At 43.2% G+C, this 16,162-nt stretch overlaps 1 protein-coding gene across 1 annotated transcript in view; it reads left to right on the forward strand.

Moving 5' to 3' along the window:
- Window positions 1-16,162, forward strand: part of SLC25A13 (solute carrier family 25 member 13) — a 161,184-nt gene that overhangs the window by 16,838 nt on the left and 128,184 nt on the right. Inside the window, exons 2-3 of the mRNA XM_079786798.1 lie at window positions 6,539-6,592; window positions 13,670-13,812. Of these exons, the coding sequence (XP_079642924.1) occupies window positions 6,539-6,592; window positions 13,670-13,812 (197 nt within the window). The remainder of the gene's footprint in view (window positions 1-6,538; window positions 6,593-13,669; window positions 13,813-16,162) is intronic.

Here is a 16,162-nt window from a genome sequence, read left to right on the forward strand (position 1 = left end):
TGCCAATTAGAGGCTGACGCTTGGCTTTGATTTGGAAGAGAGCAACATGAGGAAGCTGCTTGTGTGTGAAGTTTCCATGGCAGCGGACCTGACAGGGAGCCAGGCTACCTGCTTCTGTTGTGAGATCGGAGGGAGATTGCTCAGCAGGTGATTCTGGGACAGTTTCTGGCTTCTCTGGTGGAAACTTAGCCTCCAGCTGATTCTTCAGCCTTCTAACAAGACTGTGATTATCCAATAGAATTCTAATAAACTATTTTTCCATCATTTTTTGTTTGTTTCTAAGTTGAATACACGCTGGACCTCCTTGCCTTCCATTCCTATTTGGGATTAGAAATATCCCGGAGCTGTGCTCTCAGCTTACATTTTTTAAAGAGTAGCTAATAATCACTACCAACATTAGCTGTCACTTTAGGATTCACAAAGTTGGTTGTTGCTGTTTTTTTTTTTTTTTATTCTAATTGATCTTTAAGATAACTTTATGACATAGATAAGTAGATTTTGGCATTTTCCCCATTTCATAGATGAGGAAAGTCAAACTCAGAGATGTTAACTGACTTGTCCAAGGTTTAAGTTAGCAGCACACTGAGACCCAAATATTTATTCTAAAGCTGGGGATGTCTGCTTATGTCAAGGTGAGCAGGCACCTTCGACCATCTCCATAAGAAGTCAAAAATATAAACAGAAAAATACCTATTTCAGAAAGACTCATACTGTCTCTTGTCAAATTATTACTCTTGGGAACATTTACTGGAATATTGGCTTTAGCTTAATAACAATAATAATAAAGTCTAAAATTAGTGTGCTTAAAACTATTTTGGCATAACAGAACACAGCTAAAATGCTCACATTCATTTTTTAACAGTGCTACTCTCCTTGTGAATATCAGAATTTTATGGTGATGTCTTTATGGTCGTTTAATATTTGTCTACAATAGCACAGAGTTAAATCCAACACATTTCACAACCTACTGAATCCTTTGATAAACATCTCCCACAGCCTTGAAATGACCTGCTTGTGTAATTACCCAGTGGGTTAACATTTGTGATGTCTGGTGCTTTGTAAGTCAACTGTTGAATGACATGAACTTTTGGGATGGATTACACAAAAATGTTGTGGTTTAAAGAATACTTAACAAGGCATCTTATCTGTATACTAATTTATATTTCAGTAACTTTTTTTCATAATTCCTACTTTTTTATTGGAAATTAGGGAAACTGTAGAATGAGGAATGAGTGACTCAGTGAATTCAATTAAAATTATTTTTCTTAAATTTTATTAGACACCTCTTTCTTCCTTGCAAGTTAATGGTAACTGTGGTTTTGGGGAATTCTAAACTTTCTTTTGTAATTACTGATTGTATCAGTCAAGGTTCACTTGCGGAGAACAGAATCCACTCTAGCTGGGTTAAGCAGAGGGAGTTTTATTACAGGGTATTAAATGGCTTCCAGAATTTGTTGGAAAGGTGAAGAAACAGACTTTAGGTTGAGCTCTCAGGAATGACTTCAAGAGCATCACAACAGAGCAGGCCACCAAGGGAGTACTGCCTCTTGTGCAGTCATGAAACCACCTGACTAATGGGGAGTGTTTCAGAACCATGCTGCCATTGGCATGGGTAGGAGGTTGCCACTGGAAAATCAGACACTTCGTATGATGGTGGTTGCTAAGAAACGGCAGAAGTATGGCCCCTAACTTCCCCATCTTTGCTTTCCAAACCTCTGGCTTTTAAATCTCACCCAACTTCATCTAATAGGACAGCACCTAGACCACATAGCTGCAAGGGAGTCCGGAAAATGTAGTTTTAGCCTTCCAGTCTTTATATTTATAGTACAGGAAGGTACATGGGAAGAAGCTTCTAAGTTGTTAGGTCACACCCAGTAGTACTTTCCATTGAGATTTTGGTCTACCTACTACACTACTTCCACAGATACAAAAGGCTATGCAGGAACATTTCTCCCTCTACCTCCTATTCCTGCTTGTCACTGCATGCCTGTATGTGTGTATGTGCACATCCTTCTTCTCACCAACCCCCCCCCCCCCCCGCCCCACACAGAGTAGCCTGCTTTTGATGAGCTGTCTCTTCTGTGTGTTTTTTCAGATCTAAGGTAAATAATTGCTTCATGACAGTAGGGTTTTTAGTGTAAGCTTGTGCTTGTCTTGGTTTTCAGACCTTTAGCTTTGGGTGTGGGGGGGGGGGTGTTGGGGGAAGTATTGCTAAGTGAAGGCTGTGTTGTACAGTTGGTGAAGTAGCAAGCTGAGGTGAGGACCTTGGGTTCTAACCCAGTGGTTTTCAACCTAGCCAAACATTATACTCTCATGGGGAAGCTTTAAAGATAGCCTAATTCGATTGGCCTCTGGTAGAACCTGAGTAATGACAAAATTTAAAAGCCCCTCAGGTGACTTGGATGAAACAGAATTGGACATTAGCTAAAGTTGTGGTTCTTAAACTTTAATAGAACCAGGATCAACTAGAGGACTTGTTAAACCATAGACAGCATTCCCTTAATAGTGTATGTACTTTTGCCATAAAATATACCCACATTCCTTATGATTGAGCTTGAAATCCATTGAGATTTTAGACCCAGTCATATCAAACCAGGGAGAAAATTTCCTCATGGAATGAGCACATGTGCTCTGGCAATCAGAGCTGATGAGTCAGACTGCCCAAAGTGGATTTAATTCCTATTTTAAAATATATATATATTAAAAAAATATTGATTTCAGAGAGGGAGAGGGAGAGAGGATAGAAACATCAATGATGTGAGAGACTCATTGATCAGCTGCCTCCTGCACGCCCCCTACTGGTTATTAAGCTGGCAACCCGGGAGCCTGCACCCCCAATGGAGGGTGGTCTGGCACTATGTGCCCTGACCACAGACTAGAACTGTGACCTCCTGGTTCATAGGTCGACGCTCAGCCACTGAGCCACACGGGCCCGGACCATGGAATCTACTCTTATAATGTAAAATTAAGGAACGTAATGATAAAATCAGGCAATTAGATTTAAGATTTGTAGCTTTAAACAGTTACATGCTGTTGGTATATGAGAAAAAGATATATAACAATGAAAATAAGTCTTCTGAAAATAATCTAAAGTTTTCTGACTCTTCCAAAGCCCAGTGAACTAAAGCTTATCACGTGATGGACACTGTGCCTGCTGAGCAGTTATTCTGAGTTGGTTAAAAAGGGAGGCCTCTTCTCTGTGGTTCCCTCTTTCTAGCTCATAGAACTATCTGGGAATTGCTTTTACCACTAGGTAGAATCCATCTCAACACACCTTCAGAACACTGGCACTTCTGACTGCACTTTTATGTTGTCTTCTATGAAGCCACTGAAATGACACTAAAACAAGAAGATAAGAGCAGGAGGTAGAAGAGAAAAATGGACATTTTGAATGGCCTCACAACACTGGGGCAATAGATGGGATTAGTGCAGAGGGGGAGGCTCAGGAATGTATCTGAATCCACTTCCTGTTGAACCGTGGTTGTCTGTGCTTCAGTGGAATGTGTCCAGGACCCAATACACATTTCAGTGGGCCTCAGGGGAGTGCCACAGTGATCGTTAACTATGTGCTGTACCTGGGACTTGGGGTCTGTTTTCAAGAAGTAGCCGGCGATGGAGCTAGGATAGCAGATGGAATGATCAGTTAGGAAGCCTGTATGTTCCTTTAGAGCCTTGGTGAATATTTTTGAAGACCCATGAGTTACTTTCTCCTCTCTTCTCCTGATTTCTCCCTTCTCAAGTTATGAGCCAGGTTAGTCATCATTTAGACATTTTTAGGAGTAAGCATGATAGAATATAAACACACGTGGATAAATAATACAAGTAATATAACCATTTATTGAATACTTTAACTGTTGGGGGGTGTGGATGCTCAGCACTTTATGTGATTGTCTCCTATCACCCCTCTAACCACCCAGGAGTTCCTGCTTTGTAAATGAGGACAGTGAGGCTGAGAGGTCAGGGAAGTAGCTCAAGGTCACACAGCTAGTTAGTTTAGAGGTTGGGCCTGGCCCCCAATCGAGGGTGGTCTGGCACTAAAGCCATGCTCTTAATCACAGCACTGGATGGACATGACACACTGGTGGTGGTAGGAGCAATTGGGAGAGTCTTGATTTCTAGGCATGTACTCTATTATGTCAGTGGTTAACACAAGTTATCATCAGTGTGAAGCTGTATGTAATGGGGATCAGTGTAAAGACCAACAGTCAAAGATGGAAGATTGGGGATCTGATTTCAAATACATAGATATGTGAGTACAGACTGGTGCTAATCTGGTTTTGGGGGAACTATTTGACCCTTTCTGAGTCTTAGTTTTCCTTTGGTAAAATGAGGATAATGATAGGCTCTATCTGAGTTTCAGGGTTGCTGTGAGGTTCCAATGAGGTGATAGTCATGGTTTGAAAACCATGAAATGTTCTATACACATTAGGCAACATGCCTTACAAATGTTGAGTCACTGTATGGATTTTCTCCTGCGTCCGAGGCTCTGGGAGTTACAAAGGGAGCGAGCTCTTTGTTCCTGTCTCCCTCAGAGGCGTGTAGTCCTGGTGGTGAGCCCTGAGTGTGCGTTTTGGGGTCAGCAAGGAGAGGAGTGCTGTGGGAATTCAGGGCAGAGGTAACCATAGGTAACCATAACCCCGTGTATTTCCAGAATGTGGAGAATAATAGCCATACCTTTGGAGACCTTTGTCTTCTTAAATTAAAAGCGGGGAGAGGAGGAGACTTCGCTTGGCATGTCCCGATAGCTGGGGCACTCCCACCTGCTCATGGTGGCACTGTGGGAAGTAACCCCCTTCTGCTTGTTAATACGATTTGCCTTGTTCACTAGCTTCTTTAAGAACTATCTTCTCTTGCAGAGTTAACAAACAGATTGTACTTTAATATTTACTATTCCCCTATGAAAGGGTAGGGATCACTCTGGAGTATAGTTTTAAAATGCCAGATGGTTAAACCCACTCTGAAAGAGCACTGCGCAGGGCAGGCTTTATGACATAGTGAATTAATTCCATTTTAAAGGATGTGGTATTCAGAGGGAGCAAGAATAGTTCACTTTGTGGAAACTTTCCTTTGCTTTTAAAAGGAAAACCAACTAAGTGCCTAGGGTCACCATATGCCTTTTAACAAATGTTACTTATGGACTGTCTTGCGATGTGGAACTCGGAGAGAAGGTCTCTGCTCTTAAAAGACGAGGGTGGAGGCATTTTTATGCTGTTCCATCCCCTCCCAATAGTGTTGCTTCTCTCCACCTTCCTCAGAATATGGACTGCAAGGGGGGAATCTTCTCCTGCAGCCTTAGGTCAGCGTTATCATCAGTCTTAGGTTGGTTAGCAGGCTGTTTCCCCCCTTCTTAATTGAACAGTAAAGAACACTACCTAATTCAGGATTTTTAAAAGATCACGAATTCTTATGGATAAAAATAGCACTGGTGGTTACAAGTGCTCAGCTGAAATTAAAAGAGTTATCAGTCTTGCTTTGGGAAAGAAGGTGACCAATCACTGATTTCCAAAGGGTACCTCTCCCATTCCAGTGATTAGTTAATAAAATTATTCCCAACAGTGGTGGGCCAAGGAACTCAGGCAGTTACACACTTCGAGACAGAGAACCCATTGTCCAAAGATCTCAGAAGAGTCTTTGCAAACACACAGAAGGGATTTAGAACAATTTGCATAAATCTCCCTGTGGATAGCGCCATGGCTCGAGTATTGGGGTGGTTCCAGGAACCCCTCTTGGCTCTGTCGTGGGGTGACGCTGTGCTTGGTGAGAATTCAGTCTCATGACGGTTTTGCCAGCAGGACTGGGTGATGGGACGCTGAATAAGCCCACTGTTTGGTTCCACATAAGGACTCTTTTGTGTTGGCCTGGGGCAGCCATGTTCAAGTTTGTCTTGCCTTTTCCCCAGTGATGTTTTTGGACTTTGTGGGCTGGAGAATTAAGCACAACACCTATTCTGAGCTAATCTGTTACGCTTTGCCCTTGAAAGGTAACCATAGCCCCGTGTCTTTCCAGAATGTGGAGAATAATAGCCATACCTTTGGAGACCTTTGTCTTCTTAAATTAAAAGCCGGGGAGAGGAGGAGACTTGGCTTGGCATGCCCAGATAGCTGGGGCACTCCCACCTGCTCATGGTGACACTGTGCGAAGTAACCCCCTTCTGCTTGTTAATACGATTTGCCTTGTTCACTAGCTTCTTTAAGAGCTATCTTCTCTTGCAGAGTTAACAAACAGATGGTACTTTAATATTTACTATTCCCCTATGAAAGGGTAGGGATCACTCTGGAGTATAGTTTTAAAATGCCAGATGATTAAACACTACATATTTGGAGCTTTACCAGTTGCTTGCCCAGAATGTTAGCATTTATGAAGCCACATATGGAGTCTAATTTAAAATTCAGGAAGTAGGTTTTGTACTGGGGAATTTACTGTTTAAGTACAAAAATGAAATCCTCTAATTTTTGACCTGGAGTTTATTTCTTTCAGTCGCTAGCTTGATTTCTCAGCTTTGTTCTAATAATACAAACGTCTTTATGTTTATTTGTAGGTGGCTTTAACCAAGAGAGCGGATCCCGCTGAGCTTAGAACAATATTCTTGAAGGTCAGTATAAAGGAATCTATTTTGTTTCTTGGGTGATTTGTGTTCTATAACTTTTAAAGACTATTTTTTAAGCAGCTCTTTATTTTATTGTTGTAGTTCTTAAGAATCCCCCAAAGTGTCTTTACTTAAGACTCATAAAAGAGATCCTTAACAATTATACCTATTTTTTAAAAATGTATCAGAAACTTGCCGTTATTGGTTTGTGATATGTTTACATTTTCATTTCTCTTATCTCACATGGTGTCAGGTATTGAAAAGGAGTTCCTGGGGGATTTAGTCTCCCAACCCATTTACCTTTCCAGGATTGACTTGTGTGGTTTAATGGTAATGCTTTTTCTCCTAAGCAGTTTAAAGCTCTTTGTAAACATTTCAGTAATCCTTCTTTCATCCAGAAGCCCATCATCATCATTGTCGTCATCATCATCAGTTTATTACAGCTGTGCTGCCTGGTGGGGAGGCCTCAGTATGAGTAATGCTAGATGTGAGATCACAACAGACACCATGCAAGTTTATATCCTTAGTTTCTTCTAGTTTCGCCTACTTTGCCATACTGCACAGTGAATGATTAATCCTCTAATAAAAGTCTGCCTCAGATTCCAAACACTGAACCACTTTTAATGTTATTCAACTGGAATCAAAGTACTCAAAAAAAGAAAAGGCCACTTTTGTAAAGATAATTTTAAAAGTATTTATGTATCCTTCTTCTAAACATACAAAAAGGTAACTGTGCAATAGTATATAAAGAAAACCCAGGCTTTGAATGAGAAACTTGATAATCTGCTGTGTACTGAGAATATATCTTTAAAAGTTAAATAATTTTAAATGCATCACTTTCTTCATCAATATGCATTTTCATTAAAAAAAATAGAAAAATCAGGGAATTTAAACACTGACAGGATTATTCGATATTGAGTGTTTGTTATTAATTGATGGTTAGGCTGGATAATGGTATTCATATTATGTGAACCATAAAGAATCTTTTTCTCCTATAGATACACACTAAAGTATTTACAGAGATTATGAGACTATGATATCTGAGATTTGCTTTTAAATAATACAGTTTTGGTGGGGTAGGGAAGAATGCGCAGGCAGTATGATGATAATTTTTGAAATTGGGAAATGCAGTATTGGGTTTATTATACTATTCTCTCTACTTTGTGTGTGTTTGAACATTTTCATAATAAGTTCCAAAAATTGTAAAGGTTCAATGAAAAAAACTTTGAAAGTGCCTAGCACCTGATTTACATTAGATATTGATTCAGTCAATGTTTACAATGAAATAATTCAAACACAGTCTCCAAAGGAAAATGATTAAAAATATGAGCAGTTTTGGGGGAGAGGGGAAAAAAGGATACATTTATAGGGAGTCTTGGATTATATATAAGAAAGCAGAAATCTTTTATAAATTTGTTGTTGGCCCCAAAGGACAATACAATATAGAGATTCTAAGGTGGAAAATGATTCTGGATACTGACAGTCCAGGAAACAGAAAGGCTTCGTCTCTTACCTAGACCAGTGTCTGTTACGCATTTTGGGCCCACCATGATTGGGATCAGGTGTAGATGAGGGAACCTCAGGTATTTGTAGTATGTGTATTTAAGGTATTTATTGAAAAACTCGAATGATGTCATTCTGGAAGACCACTTGCAGAAGAGCATGTGAGTGGGTTGCCAAAGAGCCTAGAGAAAAGAGTAAAGTTCATTATCTTGAGCTGGCAAAGTCATAAGACCTGTCTTTGAACTCACCTGTCTGTTACATATTTCTGTTTTCTAAACCAACAGTAGTCGCAGGCATCCTTTTGATAGGAAAAGGGAACAGCTTTCAGAGTGTCTCAGCAGATGATGCATCTAGGTATACTCACTAGTCTTTTTTTTTTTTTTTAATATATTTTATTGATTTTTTACAGAGAGGAAGGGAGAGGGATAGAGAGTTAGAAACATCGATGAGAGAGAAATATCGATCAGCTGCCTCCTGCACACCCCCTACTGGGGCTGTGCCCACAACCAAGGTACATGCCCTTGACCGGAATCGAACCTGGGACCCTTCAGTCTGCAGGCTGACGCTCTATCCACTGAGCCAAACCGGTCAGGGCCTCACTAGTCTTTTGGCGTAATCAGTGGAGAGGCTCCAGGTAAATGCGGTGTCCACCTTTTGAGGCCGTGTGGCAGCTGGCAAGGCTAGGTTAAGATCCTACTTTGGGACAATATGTCCTTTCCAGATGTGGTTTCTCAGTAGCAGGAAAGTCTATACTAGAAACAAATCAGATTGGTCAAGTAGACTCTGGGGAGGGTAGGAATTCCATGCGGGGTTTTGGAGTGCCAGCTGTGGGGTTTCTGGGTAAGTGGGCCTGTGGGCTGGGGTGGAATCTATGGAACCAAATAGGGAGGTGTTGTCTGTCCTCCCTAGGGGGTGGTGAGGACTACCTGACCATTGAGCCAGACTTCAGTATGACTTCGAGTCCGAGGGGATGATGTGGGAGAACTGTCCCTGAAGAAAACAGCGGTCAGCAGTTTCTGGAAGGGATTGTGGATCTGGCAAAGGTTCGGGTGACCTCATCAGGCCTGGGTAGTGTGGTACCGATGCAAATCCTTGGCTCAGCACGCTGAGGATCTCTTGTTTACCATCTACCGCAGACGCAGACGGTGTTGTGGTGGAGGAAGAATAGGAGCGAGGCGCCCTGGGGACTGTGCCAGGCACGTCTCCGCTGTGGCTGGGTTTTATAGTTAATTATGGATCAGCCATAAGCATTCTGTAAACCTGACTACTTGGCGGATTTTCTGACTTTTTCCTGACTTTTCTTTCTAATAAATATCCCAGCCCCTTCTCTCTGTTAGGAGGCTGGTAGAGGATTCTTCTGTAGCTTGGGGGATGTGAAGAGAAGCATCATTGTTCCCTTGGACAGAGGTGCTGGTAGCAGGGGACCTGGCAGCTGTGGAGATGGGAGAGCCAGTGGAACCGAGGCAGATAAGGAGAGAGGGGTCCTGGAGGACTAAAATGGGCCCGATACTGGCTTATTTTGTGTTTTTGAGTTAAAGTAATTTCTACTTTAGTTTTTTTTTCTTCTTTTTTTGAAGGTGTTTACTGTATGTTAAGTAGTGTGAGAGGTATGGGGTATATAAAAGTGTATAAATTATGGCACCTGCACTTAAGTATTTCACAGCAATAAAAAGGTAAAGTGTAATAAAAAGATAAAGCCATTATATGGATGATAAGCATTATATAGCATTAATTAGCAGGAAGATGATAAGGGGCTAATTTATATCTCCCTGGAGAGAGTCATTGAAGTTATAGGGAGGTGGTGGTGGTTGAGCTGCATTTGAAGATGAGTAGGTGTTTATTTATCAAACGGAGAAGGAAGACGAGGATTCTGGGACAAAGGAAGAACGTTCCAGGCACAGGGAGAGCTTGTGCTCTATAAGAGTACCAGGAGTGTGGGGTGGCCCAGAGCAAAGGGTTTTGGGCAATGATACTGGAATGGTAAGTAGGGCAGGACTTGGTGTAAACATTTCTCCATAAGGCCATGGAGCTTCATTATGCAGGCTGTTCTTGAGGTAAGTGCTGGCTAATGTTTTGTCCGGGTGTGGAAATTAAAGTCTAGGTGTGGTCAGTTTTGCTTCTAACATGAATTTTGTTGTCTGCTTAACACTTTTGATGCTGATTCATGTTGATTTAAACAGATGTGTATTTGATACCATTGTAATTAACCTAGTCATTAATAACAGGAAAGGAGCAAAGGGAAGGCCAAATAGTATAGGCATGTCAACCACGCAAATAAAAATCATTCTCCCGTGCGAATCTCAGAAAATTATTTTTCTCAAGAAAGCATAAGGACCCCAGTAGGAGATCTTCATCTCTAGCTCCATCCATCCATCCATCCATCCATCCATCCATCCATCCATCCATATTTATTATAAGGAATTGGCCTACGCCATCCATTACAGAGGCTGAGCAGTCCCATGATGTCTGCAAGCGGGAGACCCAGGAAAACTGGTGATGTAATTTGTTCAAGTCTGAAGGCCTGAGAACCAAGGAAGCTGATTATGTAAATCTCAGTCTGAGGCCCAGAAAACGTATGTCCCAGCTCAAGCAAGGGGGCAGGGAAAAAGGGACCCATTCTTCCCTCCTCCAACTTTTGCTCTCTCAGGCCTTCGGTGGATTGCATGATGCCCGTCCAACCCTGGGAAAGGCAGTCCACTACTGAGTCCACGGATTCAGGTGCATGTCACCCAGAAACACTTTCACAGCCACACCCAGAAATGTTTAATCTGGGCACCTGCTGGCCAGTCAGGTTGACACAAAATTAACCATCACATTCATATCATATTGGGTTGTGCAAGGAATCCTAAAAGCCTTCCTGTTTCATAAGTATATGCTTAATGGTATTAAAACTTCTCAAAATTGTTAGGGGAGAGGCTCAGGTCACTTGTAAAAGCTACTCACTGTGCTCCCCTTTCTCTTTGGCCATCAGTGTGGCTTCTGTCCCCCGTCTATCCCTGTTCTTTGTGTAGCTCACTGTCCCCCCTCCTCCACATCCCTCAAATCACGGCTGTGTCTCCAGGACCCAGGGGCCCTTTCCTGCGCCACAGGAAACCATACGATGCCTACGTCGTTTCTCAGCATTTCCCGCAGCACCCGGGGCTCCACAAAGCAGGAATGAGCAGGTCCCAGCTACATGAACTGGAGTGGAACACCCTGAAGGCCAGACCTGGGGAACGCTGTGAAAAACCGTCACACGCCACCTAATCCTTCCTGACCATTTCTGCTCCAGAATGAAGAGGACTCTCCTAGAGCAGCGTTTCCTACCCCCTTCCTACAGCCCCACAAGAAGCCATGCCGTTAACAGTCTCTTCCAGCTCAGCCTGTTTGTCATCCTTCCTTTGTTGGATTTTTACTTTGAGGGTACATTTTTAAAGCGGGGGACAGCGAAACAAGGAAGGGCTTAGCACAGAAGAAGCAACAGGGGAGCCTAGGCGGGGCTGCTTTAGCTCACTGGGAAGTCAGGGAAAACGGGGCCTTGGAGACAGGTTCGGGGGTGAGCCCGGACGAGCTGCCTCTGTCCATTGCTCCCCTGGTTGCAAGTCTCCTGGGTCCCTTAGAGGTTAGGAGATGCATGCCTGGGGGGGAGGAGGAGGGAAGGATAGGGGGAAGGGAGGAGTGCGAGTGTGCTCCCTGGAGGGAGAGGGTGCCTTGTCACCCTTTCTTACATCGTTGATGTCCTTGAAGCAGAAATGGGCAAAAGAATCCTACCTAATAATAGACAAATATGCAAATTGACCATACCTCCGACACACCCACAAGCCATGCCCACAAGCCACACCCACCATCCAATCAGAGCGAGTATGCAAATTAACCCATCCAAGATGGCTACAGCCACAGAGAGCAAGGTTTCCCAGGCAACAGAGGAAAACAAGCTTTCCTCGAGCCATTGCAGGCCTAAGCCTCCACTCAAGCTACAAAGTTTCAATTATAGAAGGTAAACAAATTCAAACAGAAATGGCGTCAGAATGGAGCTTGAGAGAGCAGGCCAGGGTTGCCACCGGCAACAGGGGAAGCAAAGCTTTCCGCACACCCTGGCCAGGCCCACCCGCTTAAGGCAACAAAGTTTCAATTATAACCCCAACAGAAATAGCTGCCGCCGCGGAGAGAGCCCCAGGCTTGGCTCCGCTCCAGGCTACAAAGTTTCAATTGTAGAAGGAAAATAAATTCCAGATACCAGGGCCTCCCCTTGGGTTGCCAGGGGGCGTGGCCAGCCTGCAAACCACCACAGGCCCCTCGCTCAGGCCGCCTCACACCTCAAGGGAACCCTACCCTGATCAGGGACACCCTTCAGGGAAAACCAGCTGGCCCCCACCCCTGTACCAGGCCTCTATTCTATCTAATAAAAGAGTAATATGCAGATTGATCATCACTGCAACACACAATATAGCTGCCCCATGTGGTCAAAGATCCTGCCCCCATGTGGACACAAGATGGCCAGCAGGAGAGGGCAGTTGGGAGGCACCCGGCCTGCAAGGGAGGGCAATTGAGAGGGACCAGGCCTGCAAGGGAGGGCAGTTGAGAGGGACCAAGCCTGCAAGGGAGGGCAGTTGAGAGGGACCAGGCCTGCAAGGGAGGGCAGTTAGAGGTGATCAACCCTGCAGGAGAGGGCAGTTAGGGGTGACCAGGCCGGCAGAGGAGGGAAGTTGGGGGCAAACAGGCTGGCAGCGGAGTGGTTAGGGGGTGATCAGGCTGGCAGGCAGAAGCGGTTAGGGGCAATCAGGAAGGCAGGCAAGCAACCAGTTGAGAGCCAGCAGTCCTGGATTGTGAGAGGGATGTCCGACTGCCCGTTTAGTAAACGGGCAGTCGGACATCCCTCTAGGGGTCCCAGATTGGAGAGGGTACAGGCTGGGCTGAGGGACAACCCCCCTCCGTGCACAAATTTTGTGCACCGGGCTTCTGGTTAGATTATATTCATCTATGACTTCATAATTAATCCCACTTTTAATAAAAGCCCTATATCCTTGCTAAAGAACAAGACATAGGTTGTAATCCAAAGTTTCTCAACCTCAGCACTGTTGATATTGTGGGCTGGACACTCTGTTGTAGGAGGTCGTCCTGTGCACTGTGCCACATTCGGCAGAACCCCTGTCCTCTACTAGTGAGGTGCCAGTAGCATCCCTCTCCCCGAGTTATGACAATCAAAATGGTCATCAGACACTGCCAGATGTCCCCTGTGGGGGAAATATTGACAAGCAGAGGGAGCTCAGAGCTGGAGAACTCCACCTGCAGAAAGGCGGGTTAACACACAGACAGGGCTCCTCCTCGCTGGTTGTACTCAGCTACTAGGGGCCATTGACCTTCGCAAGCTGTCGATCAGGCTAAGCTGCCCCCAGTGGAGAACCACTGGTATAAACAGGAACCTTGGCGTACTTATGTTTTTGCTTTTTCTTTGAAGTGATGGAAAATAACTCTTTGTGAAGAGAATATTATCCTATCTAATATGTTATCCTTTGACTATTTCAGCTTTTCCACATATTAATCTCACGATTGTGTACTTTCAAGAATAAAATACCTCTTCTCTCTCTTTTTTAAAAACAGTATGCAAGCATTGAGAAAAATGGTGAATTTTTCATGTCTCCCAATGACTTTGTCACTCGCTATTTGAACATTTTTGGAGAAAGCCAGCCTAATCCAAAGACTGTGGAACTTTTAAGCGGTGTGGTGGACCAAACCAAAGATGGGTATGTTTATTTCTTATTATCTCATTTAATATTTTTGTTTGAAACCGCTTTCTGTTGCTTTAAAAATTAGGAAGTCTGCATACACTTCCCATCTCTTAAGAGCATTTTTCTCTACCTATTATAAGTAATACATTATTTTAGAAATAATAACTTTAATATTTCCTTCCGCATTTGTATCACAGATGGGGGTTTCGCATGTGTATTTTTTAAATACAGTTTAAAGCACTATTTATCATTTCATGGGACTGTTGTAGTTGATAAGTGGTATGAAGATATCCCAGAGTGTTTGTATTTATGTTGGTATTTTTCAAAGGAACTGTAAAATTGTGAGTAAATATGAAACATAGCTCTAAGAATATAACTTTTCTCTAATATTTCCCTCTGCTCCAATAACTTTTAAATCTAACATGTGATTAAATGCTACTAGTAACGGACTGAGTAGTAGGATTCCATATCCCCATGCAAAGCGTGCTAACCAAGCTGGAAAAGAAAGACCGAACCATCGAAAATTCAGTAGGACACTTGGCAGAATGCCTTGGGATTGTTTTTCCTGCCAGCCTTCTCGGTTTACATTTTAAACAGGAGTCTTGCCTAAGCTGTCTAAGATCGCAGTCGGCTTTTATCACAAAGTGCAGAAGTTTGGACTCCGCACCCTCACTGATATGAACACCAGTGTCCCCTCATAGCCAGATATAACCTACAGGAACCAGTCTCTCTGTGTAAACCCCCCTCATAGCCAGATATAACCTACAGGAACCAGCCTCTCTGTATAAACCGTGGTGGGCCTCCCAGCTTTCCGCTCTTGCTGCTTGCCAGCACCTAGCCCTTGGACAGAGTACAGTTACCTGCCATTCTGGGGTGGCTTTTTCTAGCTCTGTGCCTTTATCTGTCACTTGTCTGATTTTCCCACATGCATTGGTTTGAGGTACAGCCGACATGAAATCTCTTGTTGTACCGTGAATGCTCTCCGTTCTTACCAGCACTTCCCTTTTCTTAGTTATCTATCGGTTGTCCCATCACTCGTGGAAATGACCTGTTCTAAAATGAAGGTCTTGCAGAGTAGCAAGGAGTGGGGTGGACATTGGCAGTTACACTTGTTATTGTATCCTGGAGGATGGCTGGGTTATGCCTTCTCTCTCTGACCCAGTAGCAGTTATTGGGGTTACTTCTGTGTTCTATCACAACCCCAAGGTGGGGTCATTGCTAGGTGGTACAAGGAGAGGCTGAAATATATTTCATACTAGTCTACGAAAGCAAAAGCTAGATAGGACATAGAATTAATCTAGCAAACATTTTTTTTTGGAGAAAATTTGGTTGCCTTCATACATTTGGTGTGAATGATTCAGACGAAGGGTGACCAACTTATGCAACATAAATTATCTGACTCAATGATTAAGATCTTTTTCTTTTCCTTACTTGATAGTTTAACATTTTTTAAACGACACAAAAATTGGAAGAACGCAATGAACACCCAATACATGCCGTTCATCTGGATTGACTGACTGTTAACAGTTTTCCACCTTTGTCCTCTGCTTTTACATTCATACTTTCTGCACACAAACGTACACACGCATAATTTCCTTTTTTGGCTGGACTATTAAATTGTAAATTGCAGCCGTCATGAGACTTGAGCATTTATCTTCTAAGACTAAGAACATTCTCCTACACAACCACCACACTATGATCATACCTAGGAGAATTAATAATCATGCCAAATAACATTTGATATGCAGCCCATTTTCAAATATGCCAGATCTCTCTGTCCACCTCCTCTCTCAAATGCCTCATCTCCTTTTTCTAAAATCCAGAATCCAGTTAAGGTTTTTATATTACATTTAGTTGTTCTCTCTCTCTCTCTTTTTGTTAATCCCCACTAGAGGATTTTTCCATTGATTTTTTTTTTTTTTTGACAGAATGAAAAGGAGGGAGGGAGGGAGGGAGGGGGAGAGAGAGAGAGAGAGAGAGAGAGAGAGAGAGAGGGAGAGAGCGAGCGAGCGAGTGAGAGGAAGAGAGAGAAACATCAATGTGAGAGAGATACATCGATTGGTTGCCTCCTTACCGGGGCCCAGAATGTATGTGCTCTTGACAGGGAATCAAACCCTTGACCCTTCGGTGTGTGGGCCAATGCTGTACCATTGAGCCACACTGGCCAGGGCTGTATTAATCTGAAACAGATCCTTGCCTCTTAATGTTTTTTCATGACATTAACTTTTAAAATCCTGGCCCAGTGATTTTGTTGAAGGTCCCACATTCTAGATTTGTCTGATTCTTTCTCCACACATGCCTGTTAAACTTTGGGGTGCAGATTAGGACAGACTCTGTACTACCTGCTGTATCTTCTCAGGAGGCA

This window comes from Cnephaeus nilssonii, assembly GCF_951640355.1.
Source record: "Cnephaeus nilssonii genome assembly, chromosome: 12".
Classification (NCBI taxonomy): Eukaryota; Metazoa; Chordata; class Mammalia; order Chiroptera; family Vespertilionidae; genus Cnephaeus; species Cnephaeus nilssonii.